Raw genomic sequence first — 15,458 nt, forward strand, 5'->3', positions numbered from 1 at the left:
GGGCCAACATGAAAACCATTTCTCACTAGTGGAACTGTTGGCCAGTGTCATGGGCTCCCTGCACCTGCACGGGGCACCAGCTCCAGAGGTGAACAACAGGTCTTATGAGTATTCACCAGGGTGAGGAAGAAGAGGAGTGGAGAGAAGGCCTTTGGCTCACTGTCACCTGCCATTCAATGGTCCTTGAGGCTCTGGAGGGATGAAGCGCTCTGGTCAATGTCTCAGTGTCACAGAGGGGGACAGAACCACGTCTGCAGGCCAGCTCTCCTGCTTACAGGACCTGCGCCCGGGACTGTTCTTCCCCAGTGCAAACCTGTCTCCTCCAAGTTCTGAAGGCAGACCATGCAGCCTGCTCCTTAGCCGCAGTGTAAGGGTTCGGTAAACTTTTGCATCACAGTTAAGACAGAGGCTGCTATGTTCGAGACCCCCCAGCCTTCCAGGCCCTGTTTCCTCAGCTGTGTACTGTTACTTTAACAGGGGTATTGAATACATGGTAGCAATTACAAGGGTGGAGCTGACTTTGATGAGAAATGTTCTGGAGGACAGAGTAGGTTTAAAAACTGATAGCAACTAGGGTGCTTTCATTTGCTTATTTTTTAAGCTTTTTTTTTTAACTTTATTTATTTTGAGAGAGACAGAGAGAAGGGGAGGGGCAGGGAGAGAGGGAGAGAGAGAAAGAATCCCAAGCAGGCTCCACACTGTCAGTGCAGAGCCCGACACGGGGCTCGAACTCACGAACCGTGAGATCATGGCCTGAGACGAAATCAAGAGTCGGAGGCTTAACCCACTGAGCCGCCCAGGCACCCTGACCAGGGTGCTTTTAAAGGGATGTACTGGAAATCCACTTGCTTATGACGATCACAACTTTCAAGAAATAATGACCACATGTCACGGAACATAATCATTCCTGAGTGACCACCCCCCACCCCCGACACACACGCCAATTCATGACTTCTGTTAGATCCAGTCCAATGGTCCCCAGGGTACCCTGGTTAAAACCCTCTGCCATGAGGGCTGCAACACAGGGGCTGAATTACGCCTGTGACAGCCCCCTTCACCCGGTAGAGACGCAGGGACACTCCCATCACTTATGCTCTGTGGGTGACAGCTCAGAGGCCAAAGGCCCCAGGCACCTGACTGACATCTTTTCACTTGGTACTATTTCTGCACCCTCCAAAAGGAAACAATGACTCATTTCTTCCCAGCCCATCTGAGTGCTGACCAGTGCTCTCTGGCAGGCCCCCCTTCTAGCTGAGTGTCCTTGAACAGCCAGGGTGACTTTAGGGGTTTCATATAGGACATGATTCAGGGATTCTTTTAGTTCTGATGTGGGTTTTTTTGTTTTGTTTTGTTTTTATTTTTTATTGTTTTGGTCATACCTGATTCTTCTCAGACATTAGGAAGTCCAGCTTTCCTTCAGGAAGTCCCAGCTCTATGAAAGTCTTCACCAGGCGGAGGTCTGCACTGTTCCCTAAAAACGAGAGACATCCCCACCCCAGCCAGACCCATGGTTACTCACATCAAAACTGATACACAAGGGATTCAGCTCCCCCTCTTCTCCGATCCCCCCAGGTCCCATTTGTTCATTAAGCAGATGATAAAAACAGCCAAAACAAGTCCAACCTAGAGGTCCTGTGCTTCCCCCCACCCCCCAACACAAGGTCACGGCCTTTCTAGTAGTCCCACCTCAGGGGAATTACTCCCTGATCCATGACCGTGTGACTCATGAACATTCCACACACAGAACAGTCACAGATACACTCACTCCTCCTCCTCTACAGACACTTCTGTTCACGGCAAGGGGTGCCACTTGCTGGCTGACGTGACACGATATGACATCTGCGTGTCCCTTCTTCAAGTTCCTGCTTAATACAAAGTCTAGTTCTGCCACTTACAGCCAGCAAGTCCCCCAGACTGGCCAGTGGGGGCATAGTTCTATCTGCAACAAAATGACAATCGTCCTTGGGAACAGGAGTCATGCAAGTGCCAGCTTCATGGACTCCGTCTGGTCCCCAGCGACCACCGGGACAGAGGAATGACAGCTTAGGAATCTGGGGCATCTTGTAGCACCCGACGTAAAAATCATGTGGAGAATGGATCTAATAGAACAGAACATGCTTCATATTCAAGTATTCTTAGGTGTACATTTCAGGCAGGCTATGGCGTTCAACTCCATCTTAATGGATTTTTGACCTATTCCTCCAACGGGTCCCTGCAGAGTCGAAAGCCAGAAGCTGGTCGGTGGATAGATAGGTGACCTATTTTACCATATAACCAGACTTTCAAAGTAGTTTGTAAACCATCAGTGATAGATCTGAGCCTAATGAGCCACCCAGGCGTCCCTCTTCCTATTCATTTCTGACAATACAATTAGGCCCTTTGGTCCCGTCATTGTTCTTATTTAAAGCTACCTACTGACATTCCAGGACCTGGCCTTCACAGAGAAGAGTAGCAAGTGTTTATATTCAGCATGAGGAGTCTAAGTAAGAGACAATAATGTCCCCTCTCCTTCAGCCGCTGAGAGAGAGAGAACTCGCTGTAGCTCAAAAAATTCTCAGAAAATATGATCGGACAAGGTGTTACACTGAGGGTGTTTACAAGCCTAGAAATCTTGGGCTTTGGGGAACATCACGAAGAGTTGTATGAATACTCGTAGCTCTTACCCACTTCTTCACTTCTCTGTTGATATAAACATATCCTGGGAAGTGGAATTTGAACAAGTGGGTCCTGTACAACCCTGTAGAGTCTGGACCTATGTACCTGGAGCTGAAGAAGTGACCTTCAAAAGAAACCCGCGTGTGGGGCCCCTGGGTGGCCCAGCTGGTTGAGCGTCCGGCTCTGGATTTCAGCTCAGGTCATGATCTCAGGGTTGTGGAACTGAGCCCCGTGTAGGACACTGCACTGGGCGTGGAGCCTACTTGAGGTTCTCTCCCTCTCTCTCTCTCTCCCCACCCCCCGCCCCTTCCCTGCCCCCACTCTCCCTCTCTCTCCTTCTATAAAGCAAAACTAAAAAAATAAAATAAAATAAAATAAAATAAAAAAAACCTGTGTGTGATATCACTTGTCTTTCTGAAGATCTTCTGCCCAGTAGATAAGGCTGTACTTATACTTGTCAGCACAAGGTTTCTGACATAGTTCAAACATTGGTGAAGATTCTCTGCTCCTCCAACAGCCATGGTGGGAAAAAAAAAAAACAAACAAAAAAACAAAGAACAAAAGCCTCTGGCCTGACAAGCTTCCTCATTTTAAGGAAGAGATTGAGGGTCTTTCTTATTTTAATTCACTATCAGATAAGAGGGGCACGTGCCACATGATGCTGAGCTGACCGCTCCCACATGATGCTGAGCTGACCGCTCCCGTGTCACCTGGTGCTGAAAGTCACTGTGTCTGCGGCCCTTCTGATGGGAAGTCCCACTTAAAATCAAGCCCGTCTTCAGTAGCTTCTTACTTTATGAGACAGACGCGTGAGTCTCAAGCACCGTCTTCTGACGGTGGGGCCGCTCCAGTAAGATTATCTTCGTTTCACTGTGATTACCTTTAGCATTACTCTCCTGGGTGGCAAGTGATTCCAGGATTTTATTTGTGGTAGTCATCTGACGTTTCTTTTTATAAAATAAATATATTCCAAAAACACGCCAACTGCAATATGAAGTTTGGAGTCATAGTACAAGGTACCTGGGTGGAGTAAAACTGGGGAAGGGTATGTGAACGGCTGGGATTTGGGAAGTGCTGAAGTCAGTGCTGAGCGGGGAAAGCTCACTGGAGGGAGAGCCTTGGGTGACCAGACACAGTGGTGTGGGATGCACACATCCCTGGGAAAGGCAGGGAGTTGATGCAACCGCAGGAGGGAGAGGGCAGGAGGTGATGGCGGGGAGGGTAGGAATATACAGGGCTTTTCATGCTAGGAGCTTTCTGAGACAGGAGTTTTATCTTCTGGCAGCTACAAAGAAAAGTTTTCAGTAACGGACTGGCATGACCAGATCCTTTTTAAATTCCTATTTATTTATTTTGAGAGAGAGAGCACAAGCAGAGGAGGGGCAGAGAGAAAGAGAGGGGCAGGGGGCGGAGAGAGAATCCCAAGCAGGATCCATGCTGTCAGTGCAGAGCCAGATGCAGGGCTCGAGCCCACGGACCATGAGATCACGACCTGAGCCTAAATCAAGAGTTGGACGCTTAACCAACTGAGCCACTCAGGTGCCCCTTGACAAGATCTTTGTAAAAGATAACTTAAACGGCGATGGCCCCGACGTTTGGACAGGGGAGGAGATGAACTTGTTGGCATAACGCAGAACAAAACCATGGGCTCTGGAGCCTGACAGCTCCACTGGGTTTTCACCTTGGCTCAACCACATTAACTGTGGGAACCTACACACGTTACTTAGCCCCCTGACTCAGTTTCCCCAGTGATAATGGGATAATAACAACACCTACTCTGCAGGGCGGTTGTGATGATCAATGGCATTCATATGTGTCAAGTATCTAGAAGGACGTCTGGCCCCTGATGAGTCGATATGATAAACCAATGCTACTGCTGCCTCTCCGCCCTTCATCTTCCTCCTCTTCCTCCCCCTCTTTCTCTTCCTCCCCCTCCTCCCCTTCCTCCTCCTCTTCCTCCTCCTCCACTTCCTCCTCCTTCTCCTCCTCCTCTAAAATCTATTGTTCACCACTGGATTATTGGACACTTCACCAAATAGACCCGTTAGACTGAGTGTCCTGGTACCCAAGGCATATGGCCAGACAATAAAACGCATTAGCCCCCGGGTTGAAAATTAAGAGTATAAAAAAGAGTGTGTCCTGGAAGGACAGCACACCACCACTCCCTAATAAATTGTCAGCAGAAGACTGTGACCACAGGTTTTGCCACTCATCACCTATGTCGCCGCAGGGAAGTCCTTTCTCTTGCCTGACGCTAGTTATGCACTGGAGTCCACACAAAGTGGATGTCCAATCATGTTCCACATTCCAGCTTTCAGATCAATTATGATGTAAACTTGAGCTTGAGGAGAACTCAGACAGCCTGTACCTCTAGTTGATCTGATCGCTTTCTTCAGCCAGTTAGGGAGAAGCTGAAATTCACGAGGGGAGGCAGGAGCAAGTTCTTGCCTTTGGTCCAGGCTGAGCTGGTAAGTTCTGTTATCTTACAGCACAGCGCCTTTGGACTGACCTCAGAAACCCTAAAGAGACCTGACACTGGGGACTAGGTCATTTAGGGGGCAGGGTAGGGAGGAGCCTTTCCCCCCTCCCTTCTCTCTTCCCTTGGACCGCATTGGCTAATCTCATGAAATTAAGAACTTTTTAAGATCAGGAACCATGTTGGGTCTCTGCAATCCCAGAATTTGGTACAGTGCCTGGTGTTGCCCCATAAGTGAGAAATGAATAAAAGTAGGCAACAGCATAGTTTGGGCCACTAACCTGAGCCCCTCGAAATGAATCCACTGAATTTCTCCCCTCCTTCTATTGACTCATGGGTCTCATTAATCCACACATTCTAACTACTCATGCATCCTATTAATATTTTCATTCCATCCATCCATCCATTCCTTCTTTTATTTTTGTTCATTAGTTCCATTCATTATTTATTCATTTCTTCCTTCCTTCATTCCATTAATTATTCCATTACTGCATTATTGCACTTTTTTATGTATTTCATTTACTTAAAAGATTTCTGTGTCAGAGATCTCATCTTTGGGCACAAGGCCATGTCATTTCCCTAGTCCAACGTGCCACCACTCCATGGTTGCTGGTGACACAGTTGAACCTGTGTCACACAGTTGAACCTGACTCAAATTAACTCATAAATATCATAAATGGTTTATAGTACAGATTCTGCGGAGGAAACCTTTTTGGGACTCACCATCTAGGCCATGGACACAGACTACCAGGTGAATTCCATCTTCCAAATTTTCTTCCTCTTCCTCTGGTGGGAAATACGGTATATCAGAAGCTAGTACAGATAAGTCACTGTACAGAAATCCAGCAATCTTCAGTTCTTTTTTAAATTTTTCTTTGGCCTGATAAAAACTGGAGAATACACTAATTAATCAGAAGCCACGCTGTGTGTGCCGTGTTGAGCAGGAGATGAGTTGAGCTGGGGAGTGGAAATGATGCACATGTACAAAGAAGTGTCTGCGAGCAGCAAAGGCAGGATATGAGGCCCCGGGAGATGCTGGTAAGGGAAGCTTTTTCCTCCACAAGGAGCCAGGAAAGCGTCCCAGGAAAAGCGTTACTGGCTTGGTTTCTGCAGATTTCTATGTGGTTTCTGCATGGAATGGGACTTTTAAGATGCTGTTCAGCTCTAGGGATCCATGCGATCCTTGAAAAGACCTCCCCAGAGGGAAAGTTTCCCAAAGTGGCCCACAAGGCTACCAGGGCTTGGACTCCACCTGCTTCTCAGCAGCATCTCCCAGCCTCCAAAGGGAACATACTGCTCATGTTTCCCTGCGTGAATTAAGTTCGCTTACTCCTATGTCTTTGTGCATTCAGGCCTGTCTGTGATGCCTTCCCACCGGGTTTGCCTGATTCTTGGACAAGGTGGTGGTTAAGAGCACAGACTTGGGAGTCTGACTGCTAAGGTCAGAATGTCAGCTTTGACAGTTACTAGCTGTGGGCCACCCACGTAACCTCTCTGCATTTCCTTTCCTCATTTGTAAAAGGAGAAGACACGATTATCTAATTCATAAAACTATTCTGTATGTTAAGCGATATACGCAAAATGCTTAGAACAGTCCTCCAGACTGATTAAATAGTAAAAAACAATTACTTATTACCAGACTTATCACCATCATCATCATCACCATCATCACCACCACCATCATCACCACGTGTCTCGTATTTGCTCTGTAGTCGTGTCTAAAGTTTCCCCTAGCCACCGTTTCTATGCACACTCACTACCCAGATTGGGTCCTTCTCCTGGCTCAGCTGTGCACACACGGGAACCATCCCATCTACCCAGCTGCCCTCTCTCACTTCTCTCGTCTTTCTGTCTCCCTGCTAGCCTGGAAGTACAGTGCCAGCCAGGACAACCCAACCAGGCTTGGGGCACTGCTTGTTCTCTATTTGCTAAACTGACAACAGGAGCGTAATAGGTACTTAATGTTCTTTATAAGTAAGGGATCCAAAGTTTACCTGCCTGTGCAATCTCTTTCGTGGATACCGTTAATAGGTAACTCTCCATCATTTTGTAGGAGAGTAATCAAATGATTCCATGATATACTTAATCAAATGTATAGTTCATAGATGAGGGAGCACTATGAATACAAACCCAATGAGAGGATGCATGGATGGATTTTGGCATTGCAAAAGGGATGATAAATGTAGGAATTGTACAAGGGGGCTTAGGAGGTAAATCTGATGAAATTTCCCCAAAGCCTCTCAAGGAACTGCCCTCTCTATGTGCAAAGATAGAGGTAGGGTGACAGTTGTAAGAGAATTGTTTCTCATAATAAAAACTAAGAATAAAACCTTAAATGCCCATCTCTAAAGGAGTTTGTTAATAAATCGAGCTATACCTAGACAATATTGTTTAAACGTTAAAATAAGAATGCAAAAATAAATCTGTAAATATAGAAAAGTCCCCAATATATTAAAGTTGAAAAGAAACCTTAGAGTTTGTATAGAACTATCCAATTTTGGCATAAGAAGAATATATAGGGATGTACGTAGAAAAAAAGTGTAGAGAGCTTACGCAGTGGCTGTATTTGAGAGATGGGCTTACTGAGCGTGTTGACTTACACTGTCCTGTATCTCGGACTTGTATGATAGAAGTATATTACATTATCTAAGTCGGGAACTAACTCCTATCTCGACGGATGCATGGAATTGAGAAATACGTGGGCAAACCCAAATCTGTGCTGGGGTGGGTAAGCCGTCAGCAAGCTCACCTGAACATCCTCTCACTGACTTCTTCCTCCAACTTGCTGGAATGAGTGGAAACGACTCCAAAGGAACCCAAAGGTTGGTGAGTGATGGGCAATGGGGTCTGTTTGGAAGCGAATCCGGCCCTGGCAGGGGTCTCCTTGGGCACAGACGAGAAAGGGAGACACGTGGCAGTGCAAGACACGGACAGGTTGACGACCTCCACGGCTTTCAGGCTGTCCAGGGTGAAGGTCTCTGCCGGGGGCAGGTGGGACACCATAACGGAAGTGCCTGCCCTTGGCTCTTGGTCTCCTAAGACCTGGGAGTGAACGGAGTGGGTCACGGTGGGGCACGCAGTGCCCGCTTCACGCCCAGCCTCCAGGACAGCATCGGCTCCCTTGCTGAGCTCTGCATCATCCATGATACAAGGTGAGCTGCTCTGCTTGCCTGCTGAGCCCAGGTCGACGGCGTCAGCGACTGCGGCATAGTTCAACGCAGGCACCGTACGGTGGGCAACAGTCTCATCATCTGAGATGCTGCTGTGGGAACGAGCTCCTTTCTCCAGTTTCAAGTCCTCAGGCATGCCCTTTGGGGTCTCCTTTAGTACTCTAGGGAAAGATCCATTCCCGGGGTTTTCAAGGGCTATGATACGCGGTATTTTTAAATGAAGACCTTTGGTTTCCACACCTGGAGGGTTCTCCGTCCTGCCATCAAGACAGCAAGGTCCTTGAGGCTCAGACTGACTCTCTTTACCTTTGGGGATGTCTATGTAACCGGGGCCCTGCTGGTTGTCGGCACCTGAAACCACCTGTGCCCCAGCGTCCCGCGTCCTGGATCCCGGGGAGTCTATGGTCTTGACGGGCACGGTGCAACTTTCAGCAAGAGGTCCACCTTGCTGCATGGCGTCTGTGTCTCCAGCAGACTCCTCAGGGCTACTGATCTGGGGTGCAGATACGGACTTGGTCAACTTGGTGAGGGCCAACTCCCGTTCCTCCTCCTCAAAAGGCAAAGAGCTAATGGAGGTGAGGGACGCCTGGATCCCGCTCGGCAAACTCGTGCTGCTCTCCGTGTGTCCGCCCTCCAAGGAGTTCCTGTGCAGGCCGTGTCTTCGAAGCAGATGGTGCAAGGCTTCCCGGTCGCTGGGTAACTCCGGGGCCCTGCTTCGCGCCTCGGACCAAGCGACAGAGCTCGGCTCACTCTCAATGCCTGAATCGGAGACGACGGAAGAAGATCTCTTGATGACCCCAGAGAGCACCGACACTTCCTCCTGCTCCTCTGAGGGAGGGTCCTTTGGGGAAGCCCTAACATCCAAGGGATCCCTCAAAGCAGAGTTCAGTGGATCGCAGGGCTCAGAGGGGATGAGCTTCAGGCTTAGCAGCACCACCTTGCCCTCTCGGTCTGCAACCTTTCCTAGAGGACTTAACTCACGGAGTGTTGTTTTCTCTGAAGAGATGGCATGTGGACGACTTGTACCTGATACCTCCTTGCCCGGCACAGTTCTGGCGGGTTCATAGTTATCTCGGGAGTGCCCACTCTCGTGCTGAGCACTAACGACCACCGTGGGTTCAGGGCCGCACGGGTCCTTATTGCTCGATTTCACATCAATGTAGGTGAGTACTGGGGGCTGGCCATCCTCTGGACCCGGCCTCCTTCTGGGCAGGTCCTCATCTGCCAGGGGACGTGTTCCAACATCGGCCCTCGGGCCAGCCCAACATTCCTCTTCAGGCAAACCTGCCTCGTTCTGGACCTCACCAATTGTCAGATACACCTGAGATTCGGAGCACACATCCGCGCGTTCTGGTGTAGTTGCACTGTCGTCTGGCTCTGGACACCTCAGAACTTCCTCGTCAGAGTCCATCTGGGGTGGTTTCATGGCGGGCGAGACAAGGTCTTCCCTGAAAGGTGATTTTCTATTCACAACAGGGCTCTCTTCTCTGTCTTTCAGATTCATTATTGCGGGACTTGTTTGAACATCAAAATTAGGGGAAACACTCAAACTGTGCCCTACAAAAAGAAAAAAGAAAGAAGAATGTTTGTCGTTTATGAATCTATGTCCACAGATTATCCAGAAGCCTGACGGTATAATCAAAAATTTGGCTGAGCTTTGTTCCTGGTTCCTGGCGGACAAGCCCTGAACTCGTGGAATTTCCCAAGTGATGGAAAGGTCTTTGTTATTTGTGGCTGGCAGGCCCTGAAGGCGTATGCTAGCCTGGTGACTCAAGATGAGCCCTTTAATAGTTTATGCTAAGGAAATGAGTCAGGATGGGGACTGGCCATGTGAGAAAGACCAACCATTGGTCGCCAGATAACACCAGGACAATCTCCCAGGAGAATAGTTCAATCACGTGGCCAACGATTCAACCAACCCCAACAACTGTGGATACTGGGGCTTGAATACGCTTTCCTGGTGGCACTACACATTGATTTGCCAGGATGACCAGTCCTGGGGGCACCCGGAGCTTCGCGTTTGGGACCCTTCTAGACCTTGCCCTATGAGTCTCTTCTTTGGCTGGTCTATATTTGGATCCTGTATGTTAAAACTGTAACCATAAGCATAGCACTTTCCTGAATTCTGTGAATTGTTCTAGCAAATCGTCAAACCTGAGGGGTTGGTAGGAAGCCCTGAATTGGTAGCCAGTTGGTCAGGAACACGGGTGGCCCAGGAACCCTCCAGCTTGGGTCTGACCCGAGGGCAGCCTTATCAGAGGCTGTGCCCTTGATCTGTGTAACTCAACCCAACACCAGGTAATCAGCGTAAGAACCGCCGTGCACTAAACTGTCAAATATCATTATTCATGATTTACCTTTTACTTATCAAAACAGTTTTGACAATTACCACTTTTAAATATTAAAGCTCTTCCCTGTCTTCTGTACAGTATTGACAGTGTAGAAAGACAGCTTTGCATCCAGGAAGGTCCGCTTTCTCATCCTGACTCTGGCACAGCCGTGAGGCCTTGGACGACGACAGAATAAATAAGCCTTTTTTTCCCACCTGAGCTCACTTGCCTCAACTCTAGGATGGGCAGATTCATAGTGACCAGCAGGCCTCACAGACATAGCTCACAGGAGAGTTACGATAGGAAATGGCACATGTGGGGAAGACAGATCTCTGCCTTCTGTAGGGAAACCCTCCAAGCTTGAGCTCTGTCCCCAGGGCAATTATCCCGCGTGGCATTCAGACCACAGAGGTTCCCAGGTCACTCTGATCTTCCCGGTAGGATGGCGGGGGTCACAGCATGACCTTCTTTCTCTTATTTTTCTCTAGGGTAAACTATTATCTCTCTCATCCTGTCTCGCAGTCTCTTCTCTTCCCTCCCCCCCTGCCCCCCCACTTCCCCCTCTACCTCCCTCTCTTCCTCCCCCTCGCCCTCCTCCTCCCTATCTCTCTTTCTCTCCCTTCTAATACAGCATAAATGAAAGAAAATAAGTACCTGCTATGTCTGTCTGAACCACCACTCTCTCGACAAAGCCATCTGATATGTTACTCACTTCCCATATACAGCAAACAAAAGAAGACAGGGTTTAGGCTTTCATTTTACTTAAAACATTTAAATCCTTCATATGGTTTTCATAGAAGTTAAAGGAATATAACAACTATAGGAGGTTATGGAGTGAATCACGGAGACACAACATATCAACAGCTCACACCTTGGAGTGAAATTTATGACTGGGTCAAAGAGTAGACCAAAGACTGGGAAAGAATGGGTCTCTTCCTCAGGTCGATATGTTCTTTGCATCTTGAGGGGCTGAGCAAATGTCTCTTCCTCTAGGGGAGCTTTTCCAAGGCCAACAACAAGTTAGACGTTCTCTGGGCAAACTCCCAGCATCCCCTCTACACACATGTGCTATAACACCACCACCACGACTACCATGTATAATGGGATCCACCTGTGCACTTCCTGTCCCCACTGCAGAGAAGGGCTTGTGTTGTATGAATATCTGTGCGCCCACAGCTAACACCACGGCCGCCACATAGTCCCTGAGCTGTGTTCATAAAATGACTTGAGAACAGAACAGAAATGTAGCAGAAAAAAGGCGATTACTCTCGTGAGCTGTTTATATCGGTTTGAAAAAACTGCAACGTCATTGTGACTGAATCCATGAATAGTAATTGGCAGAGCCTCTGCACAAAGTCCTGTACGAGGCCCTGGGTTAGGGAGACGGGAGGTGGGGACCAGTAATAATCATGAACTAGTCTCTGTCTCCAAGGGATCTTCAAAACGTTGGGAAGCATACACAGCACAGTACGGTTGGCTCTACCTGAACCACGCGGGCTGTGACCTTGGAGAATATGAATCGGGTTCTTCTGAGAAGGAGATAATGAGTCATGCTGGGTGCAGAGAAGAGCAAAGGGCAAAGACCCAGAAGCCTGGGGTGCACAGTCTGGTCAGACATCAGTTAGATCCCGTGTGAATGGAATAAGACTGAACAGGGACGTGAGGCGAGCATGAGGTTGGACAGGTAGAGAGAACCCACGATATGGATGAACTCGAATGCCCTGTATGAATGAGGAGTCTGGTCTTTAGATTATAGGAAGACAGGAGGATTGATGGGTTCTTTGAACAAAAATGAGAGATGCCTCTGATTGATCACAGACAGTGTAAGCCAGACACAGAAAGCCCAGTGAGGAGGTGGACTTCAAAATTAGCAAGACTGGTTTCATGCCACAACCGTGCGACAAAAAAGTAGCAGAACATCTAATCCAAAGAGGATGGATGTAGTCAGATCCTAGCTCATGGTATTAGTTGACATGCATTCCTAACTGCCTTTGTGCCGATCACTCTTACGTGTTCTGTGGCTGGATCTCTCCCCTGCTCACAGTAGGCCTGCGGAATATAAATTACAATTCTTTTTGCCCAGTTTCACATGGTTACCAACGGTTGGAGAAAAGATTCAAATTCAGGCAGTGGGGCCAACCTTTAAGGCCCTTAGGCAAATGGTTCAATTGCCTTGGGACCTAGGAGTGACGGGTACCTGGGAAAAAGGATCCAGACAATACAGACAGACTTGCCGAGTGCCTGGTACCCAGTAGGTATCTACCATGGGATTACAGCAAGCCATGAATAAATATTACTATTTTCATATGGAAATGGGACTCTTTTCTGTCCCTTTCTTCACTAGCTAAAACAATGAAATGCAAATGTGATGGCCTCATTGCAAATTACATTAAGGTCACCAACCCCTGGAGGAAAAAGGAAACAGTTCTTTATTTGCTAATGGTTTTGCTCTGGGATTAAATCATCAGAGCACATTGTGAAGGAACAAAGAAGGTCAGGAAAAGTTTTGAGTGGGGAAATGGGGGTGGGGGCGGGAGGGGAAGGAGCAGGTGAGAGGTCTGTAGAGAGAAATCTTGAGGAGACAGCCAACCCTCTGAGAGCAATTGCCTTGGGGTCCTTCTGGGAAGACGGGATCCTTAGTGCTGGTGGCCCAGACTCCGCCAAGTCCCATGTCCCAAGCACATTACAGAAGCTGCTGGTTCTAAAATAGATGTAGAGCTTAGAGGAAACTGCATGGGCAGATGACCCTGGAAAGACGACCCCCAGCCACATCTAAGTCTAGGGCACTGACATGGGGGAGAGTGGGTGAGGGCCAACAGGGAAACTCCCGAAAGCCTGAGGTTGACTTGCAGCCCGAGGTTGATTTCTGTGCAAGACAATTGCACGGAGATGTTGCAGGACTGAGATTTACATCTGCTGGGGTGTCTGTTTTAACATGTACAGGAAAACAGACTGGAAGATCGGCTGCAATGAGGCCTAATGATACCGTCAGGGGGTCTGATCATGGGTGCTTATTTTAAATTTCTTCTCTAACTGTTCAACTTGCCTGTAGCTACATGACAAAACTATAACGAAAATGGTCATATACACATACACACACACCTACACACACAGTGTCAAGGCAGAGTTGGAATAAGCTTTGTCTGACCACCGGGTAGGTGGCCATCTCCAGAGCCCCTACCTTCTGGCTGTCCTACACGATGTGGACACTAGATGTCAGTTGGCTTATAAGCTGCATGATCTTTAATACATATTTATACCCCCGAGCCTCAGTTCCTCTCAGTGAAATAGGGCTTAGGAGGTTGGGTTGTCTGCTTTTTAATAGGATTAAAAAGATAAAACAGGTAAAACCTCCAGCAGGGTATTTTCTGGCTCTTTCAGGGACTATGGGTTTACTTCAGCTCTGTCACCTGTGATAGCTTTGGGGTTTCCAAGAGCAGGGCTGTGCGAGGGGACAGAGGACTAACATCTCCCGAATGCCCGGTGTGCATCAGGCCCCCCGCCCCCTCGCCCAGCTATCAATTCATTAACAAACTGTGCAACACCAGCAAGACAGACTGTGATTCAGACACAAACACACAAATACACAGGAACCCGCTGTCTTTTCTCCCTGAGCTGAGTAGCTCATCTACCAATCTGATCACTGATGCAGCCTGCTTTCTCGAATACCTTGTCTGGTTCATGGCACGAAGCAAGCACTCCATAGGAGTCTGAATCGAATGCCATTAGAATTCAAAGAGAAATGATTTTATATCTGAGTTGCACATTTGGGATAAGAAAGGATGTCCATCCTATGCTCACGGTATTCTGGTGAGGGGAGAATCTGGTTCCCATTCTATAGGTGGAAACACTGAGGCACTTGGTATGATTTTACCCCAGGAGGAGTCGGGAAGGGGATCTTTACTGCAGCTGTCCTTCTGTTACATCGATCTGTCAATTGCACTGACATAAGGTCATCTCCCACTGGTGGAGCCTGAACTGACAAATGACTTCCTTGATTTGGTTCAAATCGGAGAACAAATAGGGCAAAGGACTGGGACCTGCTGTTCTCTCCAAAACAAAGACCAACCTGTTGCAGGGCAGTCCACGTATCTGTCCTCAAAGATAACCGGTAGGGTGTTCCAGTCACCATCGATGTCCAGACACTCCGCGGGCAGCGGGGGCATGGTGGTGAGATACTCTGAATTCCGGATGTCCAGAGACAGCTGGCTGTGGGTCTGTATCCTGGGGACACACGTACCGGGTTAGCACCTAAGAAAGCCTTTTTTTTTTTTTTTTAACTTTGTTTGTTTATTTATTTAGAGTAGGAGTGGGAGGAGGAGCAGAGAGAAAGGGAGAGAGAGAATCCCAAGCAGGCTCCACACCATCAGCAAAGAACCTGACGCGGGGCTCGAACTCACAAACCGGGAGATCATGACCTGAGCCGAAACCAAGAGTCAACCAACTGAGCCACCCAGGCACCTCTCCAAGGAAGTTTTAAATGTGTTAAGAATCGTTGCTCCAGCCTCTTATCCCAGGAAAATATTCAGAAAATGTTCAGTTGGCTCTGACAATCCACCATCTGTCTGTCCTCTCTTCCTTTCTTCCCAGCCACCTACCCAGCCCCCAATGCCATGGTCTGCTTTGTATCCTAACTGGCCTGGGCACTGAGGTTGGAGGTCAGCGATTGTATGACCAGGGCACTTTATCACACCCCATTTCGGTGGGAAGCAACAAACACCATTCTAGCGGAGCAGGAACTGAGTTTCTAAATGGCAGGAATCTTAAATTAGTACTTTGGAGGAAACACTTCAAGTTACGTATCCTTTACTCCTGCATTTCTAACCT

The 15,458-nt window shown here is 48.2% G+C and overlaps 1 protein-coding gene across 6 annotated transcripts in view; it reads right to left on the reverse strand.

Annotated features, from left to right (window-relative positions):
* Positions 1-15,458, reverse strand: part of FAM135B (family with sequence similarity 135 member B) — a 280,285-nt gene that overhangs the window by 6,984 nt on the left and 257,843 nt on the right. For 5 of the 6 annotated variants that reach the window (XM_042923586.1, XM_042923585.1, XM_042923588.1 and 2 more), the window contains exons 12-15: positions 14,701-14,855; positions 7,881-9,858; positions 5,855-6,021; positions 1,380-1,471 (exon numbers count right to left, since the gene is read on the reverse strand). In XM_042923586.1, coding sequence (XP_042779520.1) covers positions 1,380-1,471; positions 5,855-6,021; positions 7,881-9,858; positions 14,701-14,855 — 2,392 coding nt within the window. The remainder of the gene's footprint in view (positions 1-1,379; positions 1,472-5,854; positions 6,022-7,880; positions 9,859-14,700; positions 14,856-15,458) is intronic. The other variant, XM_042923591.1, reaches the window with a different exon arrangement.

This window comes from Panthera leo, chromosome F2 (genome assembly GCF_018350215.1).
Source record: "Panthera leo isolate Ple1 chromosome F2, P.leo_Ple1_pat1.1, whole genome shotgun sequence".
NCBI lineage: Eukaryota > Metazoa > Chordata > Mammalia > Carnivora > Felidae > Panthera > Panthera leo.